The 27,840-nt window shown below is 45.4% G+C and overlaps 1 protein-coding gene across 1 annotated transcript; it reads right to left on the reverse strand.

Annotated features, from left to right (window-relative positions):
* Positions 1 to 3,295: 3,295 nt before the first annotated feature.
* Positions 3,296 to 21,705, reverse strand: LOC140722014 (zinc-binding protein A33-like). The gene is made up of 5 exons (XM_073036828.1): positions 21,295 to 21,705; positions 21,120 to 21,215; positions 14,630 to 14,863; positions 3,620 to 3,919; positions 3,296 to 3,523 (listed from the first exon to the last, which is right to left on the reverse strand). Exons 1-5 carry the CDS (start codon positions 21,703 to 21,705, stop codon positions 3,296 to 3,298), a joined length of 1,269 nt encoding a protein of 422 aa, XP_072892929.1.
* Between the last annotated feature and the right edge of the window lie 6,135 nt (positions 21,706 to 27,840).

A 27,840-nucleotide genomic window follows, 5' to 3' on the forward strand; every position in this document is an offset into this window, starting at 1 on the left:
CGGATTAGATGATACAGTCTTACGGTGGTATAGTAAGTAGTCAGTTCAGTTCTGGAATTTGTTTTGAGTAGAATTGGAGAGAGTGAGAGAGTTGGTTTGTCGTCTTAGTGCCGAAGCCGTTGATCCTCTACATCGTCCTCCTGCTCCCGAAACTTATCAAAGTCACCGACTTGTAACCACAAAAGGAGACCATCTTCTGTGGTGGAGTCATAAACCCAGGCCGGGGTTAAACACACAGATAGCTCCCCACTGGTCACTCCTTTGTCACACCGTGAGCCAAAACCCCAGCCTTGTCATGGGCACACAAAGCTCTCCAGTGTCTTCCTTGGTGTCTGGCGTGTCTCGTGTGTCTGATTACAAATCCAGTCGGCCTTGTATATATATCACAAGTGCTGAACACAACCTGTCCATCATTTGGCTCCTCCTTTTAGTTTCCAAGGCAACTCACAGTCTTTCTCTCTCTCCGTTGCTGAAATAGCACACACGCTGTTCACTCCCTCTCTCTTTTAAAGGGAAAGTCCACTTAGAATAATCCTTCAGATCTCGTCACAGCTGTCTTAACTGGCCGAACTCCACGCGCCTGCACAGTTGCGCCCCATTGAAACCGCGGAAGAAATAACCGTCACCTGTTAAACTCTGCTCGCTTTTAAACTCTTCGTGCTGTTCTCACTAATATACTCTCTGTTAGGGTTTGACTGATAAATCTGACTTTAGCTTCTTCTCAGATTTCAGGGTGAATTCGATCACATTATGGTCACTTTATCTGAAACTCTCTAATCAATTCTGGTTCAGTGTACAACACCCAATCCGGAATTGCTGATCCCCAAGTGGGCTCGACCATGAGCTGCTGTAAAAAAATCATCTCGCTGACACTCCAGCAATTTCCCTGCTGGAATCCAACACCAATATACCTGCATATTGAAACCCCTTTGACGATCGTAATATTGCCCTTTTGACATGCATTTCAGTCTCCTGTGTAACTTGTAGACTGTATCCTTACCACTGTTTGGGGGTTTGTATGCAACTCCCATCAGGGTCTTTTTACTCTTGCCGTTCCTTAGCTCCGTCCCCACTGATTCAACACCTTCCGACACCATGTCACCTCCTTCTAATGATTTGATTTCAGCTTTTATTACCAACAGAGTGACACCCCCCCCCCCCCCGCCTTCCTGTCTGTTCAATCTGTATCCTTGGACATTAAGCTCCCAGCTACAATCTTCTTTCAGCCGTGATTCAGTGATGCCAATACCTGCCAGTCTGTAACTGTGCTACAAGTTCATCTCCTTTATTCCGTATACTGCACACATTCAAATATAACACTTTCAGTCCTGGATCCTTTTCAGTTTTGTCTGCCTTTTACATTACAACTCATCCAGTTGATTTTAGTTTTGCCTTATCGACAGTCTCCCCTCACTACACATTGCCTCTGTTTGTAAACCAGCCACCTCATCTTCAGCCCTGTCACCTGCCTTTCCTACGACACTTCTTGCATTGAAATACAGGCAGCTCAGGACACTGGATGCACAATGCTCAACCTTTCATTCCTGACTTTGAAGTCTTACCAACATCTGCCTCCACAACCTCTCCACAAACTGTTCTGACACTCTGGTTCCCATTCCCCCGCAACTCTAGTTTAAACCCCACTGAACAGCATTAACAAACCTTCCTGCCTGGATATTATTCCCCCTCCAGTTCAGGTGCAAACCGTCCCTTCTGTACAGGTCCCACCTTCCCTGGAAGAGAGCCCAATGATCCAAAAACCTTTACCCTCCTTACTACAGCAACTTCTTAGCCAGGTGTTAAACTGCATAATCTTCCTAGTTCTGGCCTCACGAGCACGTGACATGTGTAGCAATACTGAGATCACAACACTGGATGTCCTGCCCTTTAACTTATCAGCGAACTCCCTGTGCAGAGCCTCATCGCTCGTAAATAATACTATTGTTGTCCGCGTGATTTGTTTTCTCTCTCTGCACGTTGGGTGTTTAATGTCTTTTCCTAAAATGTGTTCTGTTGGGTTTTTGTTCTGTGGCTGCCTGTAAGGAGACAAACCTCATGGTTCCATAAGGTATACGTACTTTGATAATAAATGTACTTTAAACGGTGAAATCTGAAGGCCTCCTTCCTACACCAGCTCCTTAGCCAGGCGTTAAACTGTATGATCTTCCTGTTTCTGGCCTCTCTAGCACGTGGTACGGGTAGCAATCCTGGGATCAGAACCCCGGGTCCTGTCCTGGAACTTAGCACCGAACCCCTTAAACTCAGATGGAGGGAGGGACTGCTTTGTCGAGCACTTTCACTCCATCCGCCTCAAAATGCACCATTTCTTGGTAACCTCCTACTTCAATCCAACTTCTCACTGCAGAATCTCGTGTTAAATGCTCGAGAAACTAAATCAAAAACAGAAAATATCAGAAAACCACAGGGCAGGCGGTATTTGGATAAAAAGACCGGAAAATCTGCAGGTGCTGGAAATCGAGAGCAACACACACAAAATGCTGGAGAAACTCAGCAGGCCAGGCAGCGACTATGGAGAAGTGTAAACAGTCGACGTTTCAGGCTGTGACCCTTCATCAGGACAGGAAAAGAAGGGGAAAGGTGGGGGCAGGGGTGGAAGAAGTACAAAGTGACAGGTGATAGGTGGAGATTTCGGGAGAGATAATCGGTGTGAAATATGAACTCCATGGATTGTGACTGACCGGGTGAACGCTTCCGACATTTTACCCTCCTCACCCACCCTCTCCATCTGCCCATCATCTTTGTCACTGCCACCTCTCACCTCACAACTTCTGGCACATTTCCACACTCCACCCCTCCCTCGTGTCTTTATCACCCCTCACCTGCCAGCTCTTACCCTGGCTTTCCATCCAAATCCTACACCGGTCATCTCCGCTCTCACTTTCAGTCCAGTGGGAGGACATTGAGCCAAAATGTCAATTATCCATTTCCCTCTATAGATGCTGCCTGACACGCTGAGATTCTCCAGCCTGTTACCATCACCACACGTCCCGCCTCCCCAAGATTCACCTTGACCTCCCTGTCCCAGTCACCACCACCACTTGTCCCACTTCACCTGTCTCGGTGCGGGTGGACTTTAGCACCCGGGGGAGCCGGGGAGCTCAGGACCCGCCGCCCGCGGCTGCTGCCGAATCCGCAGTGTTTCTGTTCCGTTGACGGATGCGGTGAACGGGTTAAAATTAATGGATCGATAATTCTCAAATCGTGTTTATTTCACTCTCCGCACATTTGTATTTACACTGACTTACTCCTGACGCCGGTCCCAGACCCAACACGTTTACAGACCCGGAGCGGAACCGGAGCAGATTCTCAGCCACTGGTTTTTATATCCAATCTCAAATAAAGGATAAAGTTTCCCCGTGAATTTATTCCCAGTGAAGGTGTGGAGATGGGACTTGGTCTCCGCGTTGTAAAATGAAACTGTCCCGGACTCGTAACTGAGATAAACTCCCACCCTCCCGGGGATGGGACGGGCAGGGAGACGGGATCCAGGGGAGGTGAGAGCCTTCGGCATGTGATCAACTCGCCTGATAGCCCAGACCAGACCCTTCCTCTCCACAGACTCTGCCGCAGGGAGAGAGGATTCAGGGGAGGTGAGAACCCACATCTCATCATCAATCTGCCCAACGATCCAGAATCCGGTCTCTGGACTCCGTGTGACGGCTTCGTTCCTCTCCACAGATTCTGCGGCGACTCCCAGACTCCACCACCGATTCCTCGTCACCTCCACCTCCCAGTAATGTCTCCCCGATGTGAATCCCTCCGATCCCAGCACACAGGCCGAGTGTGTGAACCTCTTCCCGGTGTCAGGGAGATCCCTCCGGGTCCCGGTCCGTCTCACACTCTTCCGATCCTCAGACACCTCGAGCCACGGATTCGCCGTTTCCACATCCAGGGTGACAGAGACTGGGGGGAGAAGCAGAGAATTAGAGAGTCCCCGGGGATCGGGGGAGACTCGAGCAGCGCGTCCCCGGGGATCGGGGGGAGACTCGTACAGCGCGTCCCCGGGGATCGGGGGAGACTCGGGCAGCGCGTCCCCGGGGATCGTGGGGAGACTCGTACAGCGCGTCCCCGGGGATCGGGGGGAGACTCGTACAGCGCGACCCCGGGGATCGGGGGAGACTCGAGCAGCGCGGCCCCGGGACTAGAAGAGAGGCCGTTGGGCCTCAGGCACAGTCGGGTGGCCGACAGGAAACTTTCCCTGGGTTTTACCCAACTACAGCAGATGGATAATCAGTATCTTCGAGGTTTTTCCGAACGACACAGGGATACTGAAGGGATTTAAACAGAGGGTCAGAGAAACTCTTCGGCCCAACTTGCTTTAATGATCTCATTGCATTTTCCCATTATCCCTTCACTCCTTTCTTATCCAGGTATCTGGCAAGATGCATTTTAAAATTGTACCCACCTCTACAGCCTCCTCAGCTTCAGGGAGAAAGTCCAGCCTATCCTGCCTCTGCTCTAAACCCAAGCTCTCCTGTCCCAGTCACATCCTTGTAAATCTGGTTTACACCCTCCCCAGTGGAATGACATCCCTCCTGTAGTAAGGTGACCAGAACTGGTTTCCCTGAGATCTCCTCTCATTCTTTTAAACAGGGAACAGAGAACATGGAACAGTACAGCACAAGAACGGGCCCTTCATTCAATGTGACAGAGACTGATCGATGTCAGCATCAATTCCACATCAGTATCAGTTTTCCTTTCTCAGTCTTTTTTATTAAGTTTCAAATAGATAAGCATAACAATGATAGTGATACAAAGAGGTCGGGATTACATTAATAACAGTTAACGTATACGGAAACAGACCCCAAGTAACATATGCAATCTAAGCCTTCCAATCTCTTAATAACTGAACATGAAAAAGATTCAAAACAATTTCTTACAGAAAAAAGTACCCCTAAACTGAAAAAAAACAACAAAATAAAAACAAAACAAAAGCTTGGCTACACGAGTGAATCTGCCGATGCTGGAAATAAATAAAAACACAAAATGCTGGCAGAACTCAGCAGGCCAGACAGCATCTATGGGAGGAGGTACTGACGACGTTTCAGGCAGAAACCCTTCATCGGTTAAAGTCGTTATTTGTCATTAACTCCGTTCCTCTATACATGAACAAAAAGTTCTTGAGAAGGATTCGGAAAAAGGTCAGCTTACACCATATGAAAATGTTGAATAAATGGCCTCCAAGTTCCTTCAAATTTAACCGAAGGGTCGATAGTGCCACTCCTAATTTTTTCCAAGTTTAAACATGTTATAGTTTAGGAAAACCATTGAAATGTAGTAAGGGGATTATAATCTTTCCATTTAAATAAAATGGATATTTTGGCTATTAATGTAACAAATGCAATCAAATGGCACGTTGAAGGGGTTAATTGACTGGAGTCCATCATTTGTAATCCAAAAATTGCAGTAATAAGATGAGGTTGTAAATCAATAAGCAAAACTACTGAAATAATATCAAAAATATCTTTCCAGTATTTTCATAAGTGGGACTGTTCATAAGATCTCCCTTTATGCTGATGATCTTTTAGTTTATATTTCCAATCCTGAAGAATCCATTCTTAGTTTATTGAAACTAATAAAAGATTTTGGAAAGTTTTCGGGATATAAACTAAACTTTCATAAAAGTGAATTATTTCCCCTAAATGATTCTGCTTCTATAAATGATGACATTCCTTTTAAAGTTACAGACTCATTTAAATATTTAGGTATTATTATCACTAAAAATCATAAAGACCTTTATAAAGCTAATTTGTCTCCTTCAGTGGATTTTATGAAGCAATTATTTTGTAGATGGAATCCACTTACACTTCCAATATTTTTCCAAAAGAGGACAACACTAGAACATATGTGTCATTGTCATTGATTGGCAGAATTAATGCTATTAAGATAATTATTTTACCTAAATTTGTGTATCTATTTCAGGCGGTTCCAATCTTCATTTCTGAATTTTTTTTGATATTATTGATTCTAAAATTTCATCATATATATGGCAGAATAAAATTCCTAGGTTAATTAAGAAATATTTACAGAAATCAAAAAAGGATGGCGGTTTGGCAATGCCAAACTTACAAACGTTTGTAAGATTCTATTGTTGGGCAATTAATATTCAATATTTAACGTTCTGGACACAAAATCTGGATGAAATTCAATGTCCATGATGGTTGAACCTTGAGTATAGGGGTTCTCATTGGCTTCTATTTTAGGGGCCTTGCTTCCCTTTGCACCCACTAAACGGAATAAACAAATGACTAATCCAATAACTAAACATACAAGACGAATATGGTTTCAATTTCGTAAATTTTTTGGTTTGAATAAATTTATCCTATCAGGTCCTATTATATCTAATTTTTCTTCCAACCATCCAGAACTGATCAAGCTTTTCTTTTATGGAAAATGAAGGGATTAACATGTTTTCGTGACTTATTCATCGATAACTTTCTCATGCCTTTTGAACAGTTGTCTAATAAATATAATTTGCTTAGATCACATTTTTTCAGATATTTACAGATTAGAAACTTTTTGAATATTATTTACCTACTTTTCCGATATCACATCAAACTGAAATTACAGGAAAAAATAGTTTAAAGCCTTATCAGAAGAGTTTAATGGCAATTATTTATGATCTGATTACGAAAATACGTCTAGGTACATCTAATAAAATTAAGAATGAATGGGAAAGAGAATTTCAGGTATTTTTACCAATAGAGAAATGGAAGAAAATTCTCAACTCGTTAATACTTCTTCAATGTGTGCTAGACACACTTTGATACGATTTAAGGTGATTCATATGTCCAAGGATAAGTTAGCTCATTTTTATTACCATATAAATCCTGTCTGTGACAGATGTAATTCTGAGGTCGCTTCCTTGACACATATGTTCTGGTATTATCCTCTTTTGGAAAATTATTGGAAAGATATTTTTTATATTATTTCAGCAGTTTTGCTTTGTGATTTACAACCTCATCCTACTACTGCAATTTTTGGATTACCAGTGATGGACTCTAGTCAATTATCCCCTTCAGCTTGCTGTTTGATTGCATTTGGTACATTAATAGCCAGAAGATCCATTTTATTTAAATGGAAATATTCTAACCCTCCGACTGCATTTCAATGGTTTTCCCAAACTATAACATGTTTAAACTTAAGAGGCCAAAGGTATATGGTATATCAATTTAATCTAAGATATGAATTTTGGGCTAAAATTAAATTTCTCAAGTGTGTTAAATAAATATTCCCATTCAACTCTATCAAATGCCTTCTCAGAAATAGCACATTCTGGAGTTTTCGATGATGAAGTATATACAATATTCCTTAACCTCCTAACATTAAAATACGAACAACAATTTTTAATAAATCCTGTCTGGATGTCAGAGACAATTTGTGGCAATACATTTTCCAATCTCATTGCCAATATTTTGGAAAAGATTTTGGAGTTCATGTTCAACAAGGATATAGGTCTACATGATGCACATTCAGAGGGGTGCATTTAATTCTTTTTTAGGAATTAAAGAAATAGATGCTTCATAAAAGGATTGTGATAAGTTACTTACAAATAAGGCATCCTTAAATATTCTACATAACCAAGGAGAAAGTAGATTTGAAAAAGATTTTTAAAATTCTACTGCATACCCATCCAAACCAGAATTTACCAGAATTCATCAAAGAAATTACTTTCTTTATTTCTTCTTCCATGATGGGGGCATCTAATACTAAAAGTTCATTAAGTGGTAATTTCGGAATATTCAATTTCCTTAAAAATTCATGCATTATGGTAGAATCGTCAGGAAATTCTGATTGGTATAAAGAGGCACAGAATTTTTGAAAAGATTTATTAATTTCGACTACCTCAATTCCTCCATCTTTCACATTTTTTCTCTAACTCCACCTTAAATGTATCCAATAATCAGGCCTCACACAATCTGCTGGAGGAACTCAGGGGGTCGAGCAGCATCTGTGGGAGGAAAGGGACTGTTGACGTTTGGTATCGAAACCCTGTATCAGGACTGAGAGTGGAGAGGGGAGATGGCCAATACAGAGAGGAGTAGGGGAGTGATGAGACAGGAGTCTGAGGTGACTGTGGACCAAGCGGGGGTGAAGGATAATGAGCAGGTTGCCCCAGGTAGGGGAGGGGTGGGAATGTGGGCTGGAGTTGGGAGACATTGGGAAGTGAATGATGAGAGGAACGGTGAGAGGAAGATGGACGAAGTTTCAGGGGAGAGTGGGGGAGTCTGAGCTGATGATGGGAACCATTAGGGGAGAGATGAATGACAGATGAAATCAGAACCAGATGCGGGAGGTGGAAAGCCTGTGGGTGAACTGTGTGTGTAGGGGGAACTCGAAGGTGAAGGGGATGAAGATGGGTGATCAGGGTCCCTTTGCCCTTTCTATAACCCCAGCCCCCTCAGACCCTCAGACACTCATTAGGATAGGGGATGAAAGTACAGGGACCCTGGCAGATATATTTGCTTTGCATTTCGACACAGCTGATGTCCCAGATTATTGGAAGGTAGTTGTTGTGTGTTTTTTTTCACTCTGTGTTGTTTTTTTTTTTACGTAGTTCAGCCTAGTTCTTGTAATGTATCATGTAACACCATGGTCCTGAAAAACGTTGTCTCATTTTTACTGTGTACTGTACCAGTAGTTATGGTCGAAATGACAATAAAAGTGACTTGACCTGGAGCCACAGGAGATGGAGAGGCCCTCAATATATTTCCTAGACACATGGTTACGGAAGATAATGAATACTGAATAGACCAGAGGACCATAAGATATAGGAGCAGAATTAGGCCATTCAGCCCATCCAGTCTGCTCCAGTGTTCCATCATGGCCTATCCCAGATTCCACTCAAACCCACTACATCAGCCTTCTCTCCATAAACTGACAAATCAGAAAACGATCAATTTTCACTTTAAATATACCCACCGTCTGGTCCTCCACAGCTCTCTGTGGCAGAATATTCCACAGATTCACTACTCTCTGACTAAAAAAATTCCTCCTCACCTCTGTTCTAAAGGGTCACCCCTCAATTATGCGGCTGTGACCTCGAGTTCTGGACACTTCCACTATATGAAACATCCTCTCCACATCCATCTTATCGAGTACTTTCAACATTCAGTAGTTTTCATGAAATCCCTCTGCATCCTTCTAAATTCCAGTGAGCACAGAACCAAACCTGCAAAACAACCCCCATATGTTAACCCTTTCATTCCTGGAAACATCCTCGTGAACCTTTTCTGGACTCTCTCCAATGGCAACATATCCTTCCTGAGATATGAGGCCCAAAACTGTTGACAATACTCCAAGTGCACTCCAAGTGTCTTATAAAAACTCAGCATTATCTCCTTGTTTTTATATTATAATCCCCTTGAAATGAACACCAATGTAACATGCTGTAAGGCTGCTGTAACATAGTGCTGATGTAATGGTTTCTCATGTAGCAGCAATTTTCTGGGTTATGACTGGAGATAACGAGGTTTGAAATGCAGGGGCTAGCCAATGAGAGAAATGTTGTTCTTGCTTGTGAGTCTGGACGAGGGATTTCCACAGTCTTTTGCCAGGGGGAGTTTAGGAGAGAAGATGCAAATGGAAAGAGTTTGTAGGCTACTGGATGGAATGGACATGGAGCAAGGGTCCGAATCTTAGCGACAATCGGAGGAGGTCGATGGTGGATGACCTTCAGAGTTGTGCATTAGACTGTTCCATGAGAAGCGGCCCTTTTTCTTTTCCTTGTTTCCTTTAGTAACCATATAGTCAAATTAAGAATTATAAAGCTCAATTGTTTAATCACATATTCTGTACTGTTTGTTATTGCGGGGTACTGATTTGTAACAGGGGACACATCGCGCAGCATCCACCCAAATGATATTTCTTAAGTTTGGCCGGGCTGAGGACTATCACCCCCAATATTAAGCCACTACCCGAAGCGAGAGTTACACCAACATTGCATTTGCCATCTTTACCACAGACTCCACCTGTAAATTAACCTTCGGGGAGTCTTGCATGAGGACCACTAAATCCCTCTGCACCTCTGATGTTTGAATTTTCTTCCCATTCAGATAACAGTCTGCACTATTGTTCCTTTTACCAAAATGCATTATCATACACCTGACATTATCATAGACCGTCACCTTTCTTTTACTCTTTATGTATCTGAAAATCTTTTCATAGCCTCTTTTATATTATTTGCTAGCTAATGTTTATATTTCATCTTTTCACTCCTTATTCCTTTTTTTCAGTTGCTTTCTGTTGGCTTTTAAAAGATTTCAATGCTCTAACTTATCACTAATTTTTTGCTGTATTGTGTGCACTCTCTTGCTTTTATTTCAGCCATGTTTGCCTCATTCTCCCTTTAGAATTCTTCTTCATATTTGGGATGTATCTTCCGAATTGCCACCAAAAACTCCAGCCATTGCTAATCCGCTGTCATCCAACACAAATCAGCACCCATCATCAGGGACCCCCACCACCCAGGCCATGCTCTCTTCTCACTGCTGCCATTAGGAAGAAGGTACAGGAGCCTCAGGACTCACACCACTGGGTTCAGAAACAGTTATTACCCCTCAACCATCAGGCTCTTGAACCAGAGGGAATAACTTCACTCCATTTCACTTGCCCCGTCACTGAACCGTTCGCACAATCGATGGATTCACTGTCAAGGACTCCGCTTCCCAGGCTCTTGATATTTATCAGTATTATTTCTTTTTTGTTGCTACTTTTTGTGTTTGTTGTCACTGGTTGTCCTCCCTGTTAATGCAGTCTTTCATTGCTTCTATTGTAGTTATGGGATTTACTGAGTATGCCCGCAAAAAATGAATCTCATCATTGTATATGGTGACACATGTCCTTTCATAATAAAATTACTTTGAACTTTGAACCATCCCTGAAGGTGTCTCCTTCCAATCAACTTTGGCCAGTTCCTGTCTGATGCCTCTGTAATTCCCTTTACTCCACTGTCACACTAATACATCTGACTTTATCTCCTCCCTGTTAATCTGCAGGGTGAACTCTTTCATGTTATGATCACAATCTACTAAAGGTTCCTTTACCTTAAGCTCCCTAATCAAATTCCGTTCAGTACACAACACTCAATGCAGAATACCTGATCTCCTTGTATGCTCGAGCACAAGCTGCTCTAAAATCCATCTTATAGGCATCCTCCAAATTCCATTTCTTGGGCTCCAGCTCAACCGGATTTTCCCAACCCAGTTACATATTGAAATTCCCCATAATCATCGGAACATTGCCCGTATTACAGGTCCTTTTTATCTCCTATTGTAATGTATATCCCATATCCAGGCTACTGTTCGGAGGAATGTGTCTAACTCCCAACAGGGTCTTTTTACCTTTGCAGTCTCTTAGCTCGACCCACAAGAATCCAAACCTTCCAATCCTGTGTCACCTCTTTCTGAGGATTTGATTTCAATTTTTACCAACAGAGCCACCACACCCACTCTGCCTACCTGCCGGTCCTTTCGATGCAATGTGTATCCTTGGATGTTCATCTCCCAAATATGATCTTCTTTCAGCCACGATTCAGTGATGCCCACGATGTCATACGTCTCTAACTATGCTACAAGATTATCTACCTTATTCTCTGTCCTGAGTTCATTCAAATATAACACCTTCAGTCCTGTATTAGTCACTCTTTCTGATTTTGCCCCCTGTTTGACTGCAGCTCATCCTACCGACTGCAATTCTGCCCCATCATCTGTCTGTTCTTCCTCACAGTCCCACTACACAATGCATCAACTTGTATATCAACTGCCCCATCCTCAGCCACTCCGGTCCCCATCCACTTCCACATTAGGGAATTTTCCCAGAGAGGATGTGTGAAGAACAGGAGTGCGAAGGTTTAAGATCAGAGGCGATGGATTTAAAAGGAACATCAGGAACATTTTCTTCACACACAGGGTGGTGCATATCTGGAATGAGCTGTTGGAAATAAGCAACGTTTAAAAGAATCTACAGTGGATCGTACATGGATTGAAGAGTTTTATAGCTCACTGGGCAACACAGTCTGATTCAAACAGGTCACCCTAAGGATCAATGTGGTAATTGATAAAAGGAGATTGGAGAGGTTTAAAATGAATATTTCCCAGGGAGAGGGTCATGGAAGCTAAGGAATTAAGGAAAATGAACAGTAATGTCTTGGAACATATCACAGTGCAAAAGTGAAGGTGCTGGAGGTATTAGAGGTGGATGAGCCCCAGACCGTGATCTGCTCTGTCTGATACCTCCAGACTAGGGAACGAATTCCAGGGCCCTGGAGGATAAATTTGTTTCACATTTCACCACAGGTGAGCTGCTGGATGACAGGAGGGTGGCTCAGGTGTTGTCTTGAGTTCAGAAGGATGGGAAGGTCAAGCCAGGGAACTCCAGGTCACTGAGCCTAACATCAGTGATGGGACAATTACTGGAATGGACACTGAGAGACAGATTTACCAGCATTTGTAAAGGCAGGGACTGAGACAGGATAGTCAACTCTGTTTTGTGCCTGGGAAATAGTGACTCACAGAGTATGGACAAGATGGGCCGAAAGGCCTGATTCCATATTTATATCTCAATGACTGGAATGAGATATCGACAGAGGATGTGGGGGTGTTGTTGCAGCTTTTCACTGAATGTCCTGTTTCTCAACTCGATAAAAGATCCACCCGAGGGGAGGGAACGAGGATCTGACAACCGCAGAAACACTGGGGATTCAGTGTAGGGAGGTGCCGGTTTCTCAAATGATCAAATCTCCGTGCAGTCAGATTTGTGGGGAGAGGAGAAATAAAGTGAACGAAAGCTGTAACTGGAGCCTCAGTGAACAACCACAGAAGGTTCACAGTTTACTGGCCACAAATGTGTGTTGTTGTCCCTGTGAATAAACTTCTGCCAAACCCCTTCCCAGATCATCCTCCTGAGGAATCTCACCCTGGAGCCTGGCTGTGTTGAGGAATTCCATGGAAAGGTATAAATTTCTAACAAGGCTCGACGGGCTGGATGCAGGGAAAATGTTTCCCTTGGCCGATGAGTCTGGAACCAGGGCTCACCGACTCTGAATAAGGGAAATGTCATTCAGGATTGAGAAGAGGAGAACTTTCTTCTCGCAGAGGGGTGTGAATCTTTGGAACTCCCTGTCCTGGTGGCTCTGGAGTCTCAGTCACTGGGTTCACTCACAATCGGAATCTTGCCGGCCACACACACAAAACGCCAGACAAACTCGAGTCACGCACGGTTTACGGAGGGAAATGAGCAAGTTAACACTTCAGCCTGAGACCCTTCACCTGGACTGGAAAGGAAGACGACATAATGTAGAATAAAAAGCAGATGGGTGAGGGGGATGAGCAAAAGTTGTAGGGTCTGACGTCTCCAGCTGACCATGTGATAGTGATGTCTTCACCCAGAGTTACAGACAGTCTTTGCGAGTAAATATCACTTAAAATTGTTCACAAACATGGAGAAAGGAAACTGTAAATGTTTACCTGGTTTAATTGTATCAGACATTTCTCTCAACGTTGTGTTCAACAAAAAGGGGTGATCGAATTTTTCAACAGGTAGGGTGCCATGTGTCACAGACAGCACATTCTCATCATCACTGATCCTGTAAATATTACGCAGCTCTTTATAAAATGAGTATCACTGATATTTGAACTATTTTACAAATCCATACAGAGATTCAGTAAAAAACATATCCTACCTCCTCTTCCGACGAGCTTCCTCCTGAAATAAATAAAACACAAATCTCAATCAACTGACTGCAACCCAACAGCAGGAATTTGAGCCATGTTGTTACAAGCTGCTGAAAATTCCCACTTCCTAGCTCTCTCTCGCTGACACACACGGAGAAAGGGGAGACTGTAACAAGGGGCATAGAACCCGGGAGAAAGTACAAGGAATGTTTCTGAATAGTTATCCCATAACTGAGAGGATGGAACTGACGGGAAAGACTGGACAGGCTGTGAATATGTTTCTGGATACGATATCAGGGAGAATCTCGTTGATCAATGGTTGAAGTGGAACAGCAGAGACTGAATGTAATGGGAAGCTGGATAAACACACGAGGGACCGTGGAGTTCGGGACACTGTAGCTGCGTGGGGTCAGTAGGTGGGACGAGGCTTGTTAATGGACTGACAGACCTGGCTATGGTGTGAAATGAAGAATATATCTGAAAAGGAAAACAGTGCAAAATTCTGTATAACAATGAGCCTGATACCATCCAATGTTGGTGGTAAATCTAATGTATGGGTCACATTCTGCAATTCAGCACCAGTTCCCACTGATCGACAGAGTGACCCTCACACCCACCTCACCAGACACACTCACAGCCTGTGACTGTAACTGGGTGTTACTCTGAGTCTCAGGGGATATTATACGTGGGAATCACAGAAACGATCACCGGCTCAGTGCTCTGATCAGAGTAACTCATTCCCGAGAAGGTTGCAGACTGTCCTGTGATGTACAGATGTTGTGGGAGGCCGGTTTGGGGACAACAACAATCCTGAACAGTCACAATGTCTGTTTGGTGAAAATCTGTTTACACTGACAGTATCTGTAAATACCACATTGATTAAAATACATAATTATGTAATTGCACTTTTACAGAACCAAACTGAAATCTCTCACCATGAGAAACATCACATCTTCGTGTTTATCCATCTGGTTCTGTAACTTGGAGATTTCCTCCTGCATAGAATTTAAATTCTCTTGAATCTCTCGAAGATTTTTCTCCATCGGATTTAGAATCCTCTCCTCCTCTTCCCTGAGATCTCTGAGTAAACGCTGCTCTTTCTCCGTGATAGTCTGGCGCAGTTCATCAAACTGGGATGTAATGAGGGACTGAACGCTGTATGACTGTTCCTGTCAAATGAAAGGTGAAGATTAATTTACTGTGTTGCTGTGTTGTGTCTCTTTATGACATGGAATGAGGTAGAACATTGGATTAAACATTCATTTTGCAGAAGCCAGAGAGTGGTAGAGACAGTTGCCTCTCTGACTGAGATCTGTGATGAGTTCTGTGCCTCAGGGTTGAGTGCTGGGTGTGTTGTTCTTTGTCAACTATGTCAACGATCTAGATGATTATATGGTAAACTGGATGAACAAAGTTGAGGTGACAGTGAGACTCGGCCGGAGTAGACAGCAAGGACGGCCATCAACGTTTGCAGCAGGATGTGGACCAGCTGGGAAATGGGATGAAAAACAGCAAGTGGATTATAATGCAAACAAGAGTGAGGTCAAACGAGTGAATGGAGGGGCATGAGGGAGTGCAGTAGAACAGAGGGATTCGAGAATACAGACCCATGGTTCATTGAAAGTGGCATCACAGGTAGATAGGTTCATAATGAGAGTTTTAGGCACACTGGCCTTCCGACATCAAAGTACTGAGTACAGGAGATGGGATGTTTTGTTCTTGTATGAGACGTTGGTGAAGCTGAATTCGGAGTATTGTGACAGTTCTGGTTACGACCTACAGAAAAGCTGTCAGTAAGATTGAAAGAGTGCGGGAAAAATTTACAAGATGTTGCCAGGGCTTGAAGACCTGAATTATATGGAAAGATTCAATAGGTTAGGAATTTATATCCTGGAACAGATGACAATCAGGGGAGGTTTGATAGAGGTATACAAAATTATGATGGGTAAAGATAGGATGAAGATAGGTAAAGATAAGGAAAATCCACTTTGGCTGCGTGAGACATGAGTTAAAATATTTCAGGGGAACATGAGGGAGAACATCTTCACTCAGAGGGTGGTGAGAGTGTGGACGAGCTGCCAGTGGAAGTGGTGTACATGGGTTCGATTTTAACATTTAAGAGAACTTTTGATGAGTACGTGGATGGAAGGGGTATGGAGGGCTATGGCCAGGGTGTGGTCGATGGGACGAGGCAAAAGAATAGTTTAGCATGGACTAGATGGGCTGTGGGTCTGTCTTTGTGCTATCGTATTCCATTACTCTATAAATCTATGTACCATGAAGATTTTGCACATTAAAGTGTATAATAGTTCTCAGAGCAATCCCTGCGATCCCATTTCCTCTCATCTCCATGAAACATATTCTCCCTCACTGACACATTATATCCCACTTGATTCACATACAACCCATCTTCACAAAGTTAATTAAAGTTGTTGTTTACAGTTAACAAGGATTTCTTTGGAATATCAATATCATTGAAAATCGTCTAGGAGTTAGGTCAACCTTTAAGAGAACTTTTGACAAGTACATGGATGGAAGGCTATGGCCCAGGTGTGGTCAATGGGACTAGATAAAATAATAGTTTGGTATGGACTAGATCCCCTGACGGTCTGCCCTCGGGTGATCGTAGGTGTTTGCTGAAAAATGCCAGGGGTTGCCAGCGACCCTCGATGAGTTGTTCCAGCACTCCACCGACTGCCGTGTTAGATGCGTCCACTGTGAGGGCGGTAGGGACGTACGTTCTGGGGTACACTAGCATCGCGTCGTTTGCCAAGGCTTCTTTGGTTTTAACGAAAGCGGCGGCGGACTCCTCGTCCCAGGTAATGTTCTTGCCCTTACCCGACATCAGGGCGAACAGGGGGCGCATGATTCGGGCTGTTGAAGGGAGGAAGCGGTGGTAGAAATTTACCATCCCCACGAATTCCTGAAGGCCTTTGATCGTGGTGGGTCGGGGGAAATGGCGGACCGCGTCCACCTTGGCGGGCAGAAGAGTTGCCCCGTCTTTAGCAATTCTGTGGCCCAGGAAGTCGATGGTGTCGAGCCCGAACTCGCATTTGGCCGGGTTGATTGTTAGGCCGTATTCACTCAGTCAGCAGTAGAGTTGACGGACGTGGGACAGATGCTCCTGACGACTGCTGCTGGCTGTGAGGATGACATCCAAATAGATGAAAGCGAAGTCCGGGTCGCGTCCCACCGCGTCCATTAACCACTGAAACGTCTGTGTGACATTCTTTAGGCCGAACGGCATGCGGGGGAACTCGAAAAGGCCGAAAGGGGTGATAAGTGCCGTTCTGGGGACGTCGGCCGGATGCATCGGGGTTTGATGATATCCCCGGATGAGGTCTACCTTGGAGAAGATCCGTGCGCCGTGCAGGTTTGCTGCAAAGTCCTGAATGTGCGGCACAGGGTAGCGGTCCGGTGTTGTAGCCTCGTTCAGCCTGCGGTAGTCGCCGCATGGTCTCCAGCCCCCTGTTGCTTTGGGCACCATGCGCAGGGGGGAGGCCCATGGGCTGTCGGACCGCCGTATGATCCCCAATTCCTCCATCCTCTTGAACTCCTCCTTCGCCAGTCGGAGCTTGTCCGGGGGAAGCCTTCGAGCACGGGCATGGAGGGGTGGTCCCTGGGTCAGGATGTGGTGCTGTACACCGTGTCGGGGCATCGCTGCCGTGAACTGCGGTGCCAGAACCGATAGGAAATCCACCAGGACTCTGGTGAAGTCGTTGTCGGACAGCGTGATGGAGTCTAGGTGTGGGGCCGGCAACTGAGCTTCACCCAGGGGGAACGTTTGAAAGGTCTCGGCGTGGACCAGTCTCTTCCTCGGCAGGTCGACCAGTAAGCTGTGAGCTCGCAAAAAATCCGCTCCCAGGAGCGGTTGGGCTACGTCGGCCAGTGTAAAGTCCCACGTGAACCGGCTGGAGCTGAACTGTAGCCGCACCGTACGGGTGCCGTAGTTCCTTACTGTGCTGTCGTTCGCGGCCCTCAGGGTGGGACCCGGTGCCCTGTTGCGGGTGTCGTAACTCGTCGGAGGTAAGACGCTGATCTCAGCTCCGGTGTCGACCAAAAAGCGGCGTCCCGACCGCTTGTCCCACACATACAGGAGGCTATCCCGATGGCCAGCCGCTGTAGCCATCAATGGCGGCTGGCCCTGGCGTTTCCCGGGAACTTGCAGGGCGGGCTACAGCGCCCCACCGCTGGTGGTAAGAGCACCATTGTTCGTTGGTCTCCTCACCCCTGCCTCTGGGGTTAGCAGGCTCTGCGGCCAGGCCTGGTCTGGTTTGCTGCCGGGAGCGTGGCCTGGTGATCTGTGCAACGGACGCCCCACTCTCCTTCTTGGCTTTCCACAGCACGTCTGCCCGGGCCGCCACCTTCCGGGGGTCGCTGAAATCCGCGTTGGACAGTAGCAGGCGTATGTCCTCAGGCAGCTGCTCCAGGAATGCCTGCTCAAACATGAGGCAGGACTTGTAACCTCCGGCCAGAGACAGCATCTTGTTCATCAAAGCCGACAGTGGCCTGTCCCCCAAACCATCCAGGTGCAGTAAGCGGGCAGCTCGCTCGCGCCATGAGAGTCCAAAAGTCCTTATGAGCAGGGCTTTGAATTCTGTGTATTTGCCGTCCGCTGGGGGAGACTGAATGAACCCCTCAACCTGGGCCGCTGTTTCCTGGTCGAGGGAGGTCACCACGTAGTAGTAACGTGTGGCATCCGAGGTTATCTGCCGAATGTGGAATTGGGCTTCTGCTTGCTGGAACCATCGGTGAGGTCGCAGCGTCCAGAAGCTTGGCAGTTTTAATGAAACTGCATGAACAGATGCGGCGTCGTTCATCTCCGGTCTAAATATCGTTTGGGCCGTCGGGGTCACCAATTGTAGCGGTGCGCTACACGCAGCGCTGAAATAACGACACGACACGGTGAGCTGCAGTTGCAAAAAAGGTTTATTCAAACTTCGCGGCCTCGCTTTAAAGCCTTCCTAATCCCTCCCTCCCCGGGCGGGAATGCTGTAGGGGGCGCGTATTCCCAGTCCCGTCCCGCGCGCGGACTTTTCCCCTCGCTGGTGAAGCAGGCTTGGAGCTCTCTTTGGGACCGGCCTCAATGCCGGCGCGCGCCGCTTTGTGAGCCGGTTCGAGTGCGCTGGGAAGTGGGTCGGCACACTATTATATTCTGTTATTCTATGACTCTATGTACCGTGAATATTTTGCACATTAAAGTTTCTGATAGTTCTCAGAGCAATCCCTGCCATCCCATTTCCTCTCAACTCCATGAAACATATTCTCCCTCACTGGAACATTATTTCCCACTTGATTCACATACAACCCATCTTCACAAGGTCAATTAAAGTTGTTATTTACTGTTAACAAGGATTTATTTGGAATATCAGTGGAAATCGTCTTGTTCACAGAGAGAATAAAGTAATCGGCACATCAGGTATAGGAGTTATGTCAAATGAGGTGCTTGAGGAGTATAAGAAATGCCAGTATTAGAGAAGCCAGGAGAGCTAAAAGGGTAACCGATGTTTCTCTGGCAGATGATGTGAAAGAGAATCCCAAAGGCTACTGTATGTATCTTAAGAGCAAAAGGAATGTGAAGGAAAACATTGAAGATCAGTGTGGTCATCTGTCTATTGAGCTGAAAGACATTGTGAAGACCTTAAAGGATTTTTTTAACTTCTCTGGAGACAGACACGGAAACTATAGAACTGAAGCAGAACTGCAGGGAGATCACAGACTGTAACCAAATTACAGAAGAGAAGGTGTTTGCAGGCTTGAGCCAAATTAGGGTAGAGAAGTTCCCAGGGTCTGAGCAGGTGTCCCCACGAACCTTGTGGCAGGATAGTGCGGACATTGCCAAGGCTCCAGCAGAGACATTTAAAACATAACTTAGTCATGGGTGAGGTGCTGGAAGACTGGATGATAGCTAATGATGTTCTGTTGTTTAAGAATGGCTCTAACAATAAGCCGGGAAAATTATAAGCCAGTGAGCCTGAAATCAGTAGTGGGTAAAAGCTGGGATACATATTTGGGTAAATAGGACCCGATTAGGAACAGACAACATGGTTTTGTGCATGCTGGGTCATGCCCAACCAAACTTCTCGAGGTTTTTGAACAGGTTACAAAGATGGTTGATGAAGCAAAGGCGGCGGACGTCGTTCATATGGACTTTAGCAAGGCCTTCAATGCCTGTATGGGAGACTGATCTGGAAAGTTTGTACACTTGACGTTCAGGGTGAAGTAGTTAATTAGATTCAACACCAGCTTAGCAGAAAGCAGAGAGTGGTGGTAGATGGTCACCTCTCTGATTGGAGTCCTGTGACTAGTGGTGTGTTCTGGGACCGATGTTTGTTGTTTGCCATCTATATTAATGGTTTTGATGATAACGGGGTAAACGGGATCCACAAATGTGGGGATGACACCAGGACCGGAGCAGCATCTATCAAAGCGGGCAGCAGGATCTGGACCAGTGGAAAAGTCGGCTGAATTGGCAAATAGAATTGAATGTAGACAGTGTCAGGTGTTGCATGGTGACCGGACAGACTTGGAGAAGATCGGTGTAGTGAATGGTCGGGCACTGAAGTGTGCAGCAGAACAAAAGGATTTGGGAATACAGATCCAAAATTCCATTAAATCAGCATCAAAAGTTCTTTTGGAACTTTGGCCATAAATCAGGGCACTGAATACAGGAGTCAGGTTGTTATGTTAAGGTTGTACAAGATGTTGGTGAGACTAAATCTGGAGTATTTTGTGTAGGTCTGGTCATCTACATACTGGAAAGCTTGAAGGAGTGCAGAGAAACTTACACAGATGCTGCTTGGTTAGGACTTCATTCACTGGAACACAAGAGAAGGAAGAGATCTTCCAGAGAGACATATAAATTATGAGGGGCTTACATTGATAGAATGCTTGTAGATTTTACCCCAGCAGCTGGCTGAGACTAGAACTAGTGAGTTACAGCTTTAGGGCTGGGGTACCCAACCTGGGGTCCTCAGACCCTTCTCTTAATGGTAGGGGTCCATGGCATGAAAACGATTGGAACCCCTTGGTTTAGGGTGAAGGTTGAAATATTTAATGGGAAACTGAGAGGCAATTTCTTCCCTCAAGGGTGGTGAAGAGTGGATCGAGGTTCAAGCAGAAGTGGTAGATGCAGCTTCGATTGTAACAATTTTGATCAGGGACATGGATGAAAAGGGTATGAAAGGTTCTGGTCTGGGTATGGTTATGTGGAACTCATCAGGAGACAATGCCAGCACAGACTAGATGGGCTGAAGGACCTCTTTCTGTAATGTAGTTGACTATGATTCTGTGCAAACTCCACTCATATAGCACCGGAGGACTGGATTGAAACCAGTTCACTGGAGCTATGATACTCTGCTAGTGTGTTTTAAATGAAACAAAATTACACAACAGCATCGGAAATTCTGTTCAGAAATGCCTCACCCGAACTCCGGAAATCTTCTCTTTCTGTTGCTGCTCCATTTTCTCGAAGTCGGATTTCTTTTTTGTGAGAGAGTCTAAGGAAGATTTAATGCGATCCTGGAAATCACAGAGTTAGGGAATTAGACAATAAAGATGCGACAGAGTAAAGACGCGATCTAAAGCGGGGTACTTCTACCTTGTAGATTTTAACAGCTTCTTGAATCGACAGGAATCGGTGCTCTCTGTGTTCCCGCTCAGCGGCACACATCACACAGATCAGTTTATTGTCCGTTTCACAAAACAACTTCAGTTCTTCCTCATGTTCCTTGCAGTGAAATTTAATTTCCTTCTCCTTTGGAGTTAGGGTTAGTCCTCGAAGTTTCTCGGATAGACTTGCTAAGGCCCGATTGACCCTGAGGGTGCGGTCTGCAAACTCCTCTTTACACTGCGGGCAGGAGTTTCTCTCCTCCCTTTCCCAACACCGAGTGATGCAGGAGCGGCAGAAGTTGTGTCCGCATTCCGGTGAGACAGGATCGGTGAAGAAATCCAGGCAGATGGGACAAATTGTCTCTTCGGTTAAACTCTCGATCTGTCCTTTCGAAGCCATGTTAACACCCTCTCCACTTCCTGATTCAGAGGAGCAGCTGAATCATTGCAGTACCGCGATTGTCCACTACTCGCGCTGCAGTCTCACGGAATGACGAACACGAGGAAATCTTCAGAGGCTGCAAATCCAAAGCCTCACACACAAAATGCTGGAGGAACTCAGCAGACCAGGCAGCATCTATGGAAACGAGTAAACAGCTGACGTTTCGGGCCGAGACTCTTCATCAGGACGGGGAGAAGTCAGAATAAGAAGGTTGGGGGGAGAGTGTGTGATGTGTCTTGGATGTCGGTTGGAAGGGACTGAACCAGGCGGTAAATCAATATCCATTCACAAGTTCAGTGGGTCAGGTGCAGGGAATGAATGTTATGTTGCTGAAAGTGTTCAGTGGGAAAGAATCGCCGCCATTTTCACATCAGGGTGGGATCAGAGACACATTGAACTGGTCGGAACATAAATAAAGCCGGGGAGAAGAGCCTTTTTCAGTCTGAGGCAGGACTGAAAGGGACATGTCCTGAAAAGCAAGACTGATAATCGATGTTCAAGAATTGTGTGTCACAAAGGTTGGGGGTGTTGTGGATAGTGTCATGGCACAAAGGTTGGGATGGCTGGGGTGTTGTGGATAGTGTGGAGATCTATCAGAGGTTAAAACGGGACATTGATAGGATGCAAAACTGGGCTGAGAAGTGGCAGATGGAATTCAACCCAGATAAGTGTGAGGTGGTTCATTTTGGTCGGTCAAATATGATGACAGAGTATAGTATTAATGGTAAGACTCTTGGCAGTGTGGAGGATCAGAGAGCTCTTAGGGTCCGATTCCACAGGACGCTCAAAGTGCTACGCAGGTTGACTCTATGGTTAAGCAGGCATATGGTGCATTGGACTTCATCAATTGTGAGATTGCGTTTAAGAGCAAAGAGGTAATGTTGCAGTTATATAGGACTCTGGTCAGACCCCACTTGCAGTACTGTGCTCAGTTCTGGTTGCCTCACTATAGGAAGAACGTGGAAACCATAGAAAGGGTGCAGAGGAGATTTACAAGGATGTTGCCTGGATTGGGGAGTATGCCTTATGAGAATAGGTTGAGTGAACTCAGCCTTTTCTCTTTGGATCGACGGAGGATGAGAGGTGACTCGATAGAGGTGTACAAGATAATGAGAGGCATTGATTGTGTGGATAGTCAGAGGCTTTTCTGCAGGGCTAAATTGGCTAGCACGACAGGGCATAGTTTTAAGGTGCTTGAAAGTAGGTACAGAGGAGATGTCAGGGGTGAGTTTTTTTACGCAGAGAGTAGTGAGTGCATGGAATGGGCTGCCAGCGGTGGTGGGTGGAGGCAGAAACGATAGGGTCTTTTAAGAGACTCCTGGATGGGTACATGGAGCTTAGAAAAATAGAGGGCCATGGGTAAAGCCTAGGTAGTTCTAGGATAGCGACATGTTTGGCACAGCTTTGTGGGCCGAAGGGCCTGTACTGTGCTGTATTTTTTCTATGTTTCTAATCTTGCCCTGAAATGTCCACTGTGCATTCCCCTCCACAGATGCTGCCTGTCCAACTGAGTCCCTCCAGCAGCTCAGATTTTGTTTTGCTCGAGAGCAGGCTACGGTGTGAAATGGTGGTTAAATGTAAATATAAATACAGTATCAACTACTAAATTAGTTGCTGTGCCGATGACCAGGATGAATTTGCAAGAAGAAGCACAGGACTGGACGTTATCCATCATAGGGATAAACATTCAGCTTTCCAGTGAAGTTCTGACTTCCACTGCCCTTTGTGTGAAGAAGTTTCCCAACTTCACCCATGTGTGGAGTGGTTCCAATTGAAGATTCTCTTCACTGCACTGCATCTTGTGATGTCAACTCTCAGCGAATGTCTCTCGGACTAATTTTCCTGTAATTTCCAGGTTTGTATGGCACAGCGTCTGACCAGAATACAGACTTTTCCACTTCTCTCATGAACCCAGAGAATCGCTCCTCAGGAATCTCCACCTGGCACGGTGTGGTGTGAATGCTACTTGCTACCTATCAGCCCAGGCACGGACATTGTCCGGGTCTTGCCGCATTTGCGTTGCGGGCTGATTCTTTATCTGAGGAGCGGCAGATGGTGCTGAACATTGTTCGGTCATCAGTGACCATCCCGACCTCTGACCTTACGACAACAGAAGATCATTGATTAAGCAGCTGAGAATGTTTGGGGATAGGACACTGGCCCGAGGAGTTCCTGCAGAGATGTCCTGTCACTCAGATGAGCAGTTTCCAAACCATCGCTACCTTCTTTGTACCGGTGATGGTTACAGCCTCTGGAGTGATTTCCCCTGATTCCCAATGATTACCCCATTATTCCTTTCATTGCACTATTTAGAAATATAGAAACATGGAAAATCTACAGCATAATACAGGCCCTTCGGCCCGCAATGCTGTACCAAACATGTACTTACTTTAGAAACAACCTCCAAGACCTTGGTCTCAATACCCCTTTGTGCAACTGTACGCTGGTGTGGGCTGAATCAAAGGCAGTGATGCATCAGAATAGAACAGGGACACTAAAAATCTGGTTCAGTGGTGCCACAACGACAATCTCTCACTCAATGTCAGCAAGGCCAAGGTGCTGATTATTAACTTCAAGAGGAGGAAACCAGCAATCCATTAGCCAGTCCTCATCAGGTGATCAGAGGTGGAGAGTGTTTGCAAATTTAAGTCCCTCGAAGTTATCATTTCAGAGAACCTGTCCTGGACCCAGCACGTACGTGTAATTATGAAGAAAACTCGGCAGTGTGTCTACTACATTGGAAGTTTGCGAAGATCTGGCGTGACATCTAAACCTTATAGATGAGTGGTAGAGAGTATATTGACTGGCTGTGTCACAGCCTTGCATGGGAATGCCGATGTCTTTGAGCTGAAAAGAGTAGTGGATACAGGCCAATCCATCACAGGTAAAGCTCTTCCCACCATTGAGCAGAGCTACATGGAGCACTGTCGCAGGAAAGCAGCATCCATCATCTTTCATTGTTTTATTGAGTATGCCCACAAGAAAATGAATCTCAGGGTTGTAAACGGTTTCATACATGTACTTCAATAGTAAATTTACTTTGAACCTTTGATCCTTCCCTCGGCCTCCGCGCACCACCATCACAATGTGGTTCTCCCTCGTCACCTCTCCTCACACTCTGCGTCGCTCCCTTGTGACTTTGCCCACCACCCACCGCTGTCTCAATGGCACGATTCACCAAGTACAGAGCCCCCAGTTGCTGCCACCGGCTTAGAACTGGCTCGACCCCCGGTCCGCAACCCCTCAGAACCCCGAAGGTGCGCTCGTCGTCAAGGTCAAGTCCTTGGGATATCAAACAAATGGCCAATCTGTGATTTCCGGGAGAGCGGCCCATCGCTGCAAAGAACCGAAGGTTGAGGGTACTATCTGGTCAGGTTCGTCGACAGAGACCCATCCACCTTGAAAAAGAAAAAGAGAGACATTAAAGGTAGAAATTAACCTTTTTCCACAGATGAGTTTGACGAAGTCACTAACAAGAAAATCTGCAGCTGTTGGAAATCCAAGTTACAAACACCAAATGCCAGAAGAACTCAGCAGTCCAGGCAGCATCTGTGGAAAAGAGGACAATGGACGTCTCAAGCCGAGACCCTTCAGCAACCAATCGTAACTGCTCAGCAAAGCCATCTTACAGGCATTCCAGAAAGTCCCGTCTTGGGATTGTTACGTACCCCGTAACTGGGTCACTTACCAGCAAAGATAGAGAGGTCCGTTGAAGTCTGATGGTACTATTTTTAACAGTATTTATTGATAGAAATACACAAAAATAATATCAATGCAAACACACAGATAATATACGTCGTCAATACTAAATCTAAAAGCGCGGGTATAATAATAATCAATAAGAAATAGCTCTATCGTTGTCTAGGGGATAATGAATTGTCCGATGGAAATATATAGTTCGTTCAGTTCATACAGGCTGCAGCCGTTGGGGACCCTGTGTGGCAATTGTTGGAGAGAGAGAGAGAGAGATACGGGTTAAAACTTACCCATTCTGTTTATGATGTCAATCCTTCGAGAGTCGTTGAGAGTTGAGTTCCCCGTTGTTAGCTAAAAACCGTTTTTCCGTGGCAAAGGTCACCGATTCCGGGCAAATGGAAGCGGACGCACGTGGCCTTCCACCGGCTTTCGCTATTACAGGATCGCTAGCGTTTCTTCTGGTGCTTCTGAGGGGCTGTTCCCACAGACCCTCTTTTTATCCTGACTCACAGGGTCTCAGGTGTCAATCAGGTTGGGGATGATGCAATCCCTCCACCAACCTCCCCCTCGGTTCATTGCCTGGGGCTTTGATTGCATCGTACAGGATGCAATACACAAGTCCGTCTCCAAGAAACAATATCCGGTATCAATGGGTCCGCCTTTCGGAGGCCAGGACACATTCTAACCCTTTTGTGGATTCTGCATGTCTTTCTCTCATTTCCTGTGTCTCCTGAACTGACTCAAAAGTGATCTTGCGATTCTCACAAAGGAGGGTCTACCCCCGCACCCTTCGGCCCCTCAGAGCTGTGGTACATTCATAACACCTCCTTTCTTCAAAGTGTTTTCACCAGCGGTGAAAACGAAGTAGCACAGAGTCTTACAGGATTTGAGAATCTAACACAATACAAAAGCTTTTCTTTTACAGAGTAATACAGTTATACATTCAATTCAGTATCTAGATGGTTACCGATTACAATTGTCACTTCCTTTAATATCTTAACATCTTGTACCCTACTAAAGTCTTGTAGCATCAGACTCCACTTGAATAACCACCTATTTTTAGGTCTTATTTTTCTTTAGCCAACAAAACTAAAGAGTTGTGATCTTAGCTTACGTATATACTACAACAGTCCATGCAAATACTAATCTTTATGTTGCTTTCAAACTTAACAGGCAGGCTTCCATGGGGTTTGTCTTTTATTCTTCACAGGCTTTGTCGAAATCCCTTAAAACCGGTTTCTGCTATTTAAAAATGGCGTCCCCATTAACCCTCGTCTCTTTTCCGGTTAGTTCCCACGTGGGGAGCTCGGGTAACCTGGCAAAATAGGCTTTTGCCCGCTTCGTCCATAGGAGTTATTTTATCAACACTGTGTCCCAAACTTAGACCATCTTCGGAATTTCCACCCAATTCTTTAATTTTACGCAAGTTGCTAGCTTTCTCTTCAGGGCCCTTCAGGCTATTAGTTTTCAGTTCGAACTCTTTGTTCAAGCAGCATTTCAAATTCTGCCTTTTCACACCACACTCTGGAATACCAATAGCATGGGGGGCCCCGTCATCTTCCAACTCAACCTGTAAGTGATCCGCAGGTTTTAAATCTTCTTCATTCGATTTGGGAACTACATATTTCCCGTTTTCTTCAATGATTCATCTCCCCACGTTTGATCTCCGCATTAACTTTTAACACCCCTTCGAGCACAAACACCTGGGAACTCTCACTTCCCACTATTACCAAGGTTAACCCTTTCTTCACTGAACCAAGTCTATCTGACCCACAAGGACTGCCTTCCTTGTCAACTGAATCAAATACCTCAGACTTTTTCTGAGCTCCATTACTAGGTTCAGTACCACGTGCATCCACATCTTGGACACACTCAAACGGGACATTTGCCTCTTCCAGGCTTTCAATACCTATACCCGGTCCAAATTCTAAATTCCCCTGATTCTCCCAGCTGCTCTCTGGGCAACTCCCTTCCGGAGTAAATTCAACCCCGCGGGCTGCAACAACCTCATCTGCCAACCCAGCAGACTTCTTCAAGGTAATGGCACCCTTTTCATCTAGGACTGCCCTCATTTCATTATCGGGAACACTTTTAGAATTTTCAACTTCTTCAAACAGTTCTGCCAAACCAGACAGATCATCCATGTCCAACTCTGGACCTTTTAACAGCTTTACCTGTTTCTCATCTCCATTTCGTGCCTCTAGCACTTCATTCCTCGCTAAGGGCAGGTCTATCTCCTCTCCCTTACTCTCTTTCACTTTACTACCCTTTGTTTTACCACCCTCCAAACCCTCGTGGTACAGAGTCGGTAAAAACGTCTCGGCCAAATCGATACTGGCCAGATTTAAACTGCTCTCGTTCTCAGCTGCCTTTCTCGACATGCTGCGAGTGATCGCG

The sequence above is a fragment of the Hemitrygon akajei genome, chromosome 2, assembly GCF_048418815.1.
Source record: "Hemitrygon akajei chromosome 2, sHemAka1.3, whole genome shotgun sequence".
NCBI classification, from domain to species: Eukaryota; Metazoa; Chordata; class Chondrichthyes; order Myliobatiformes; family Dasyatidae; genus Hemitrygon; species Hemitrygon akajei.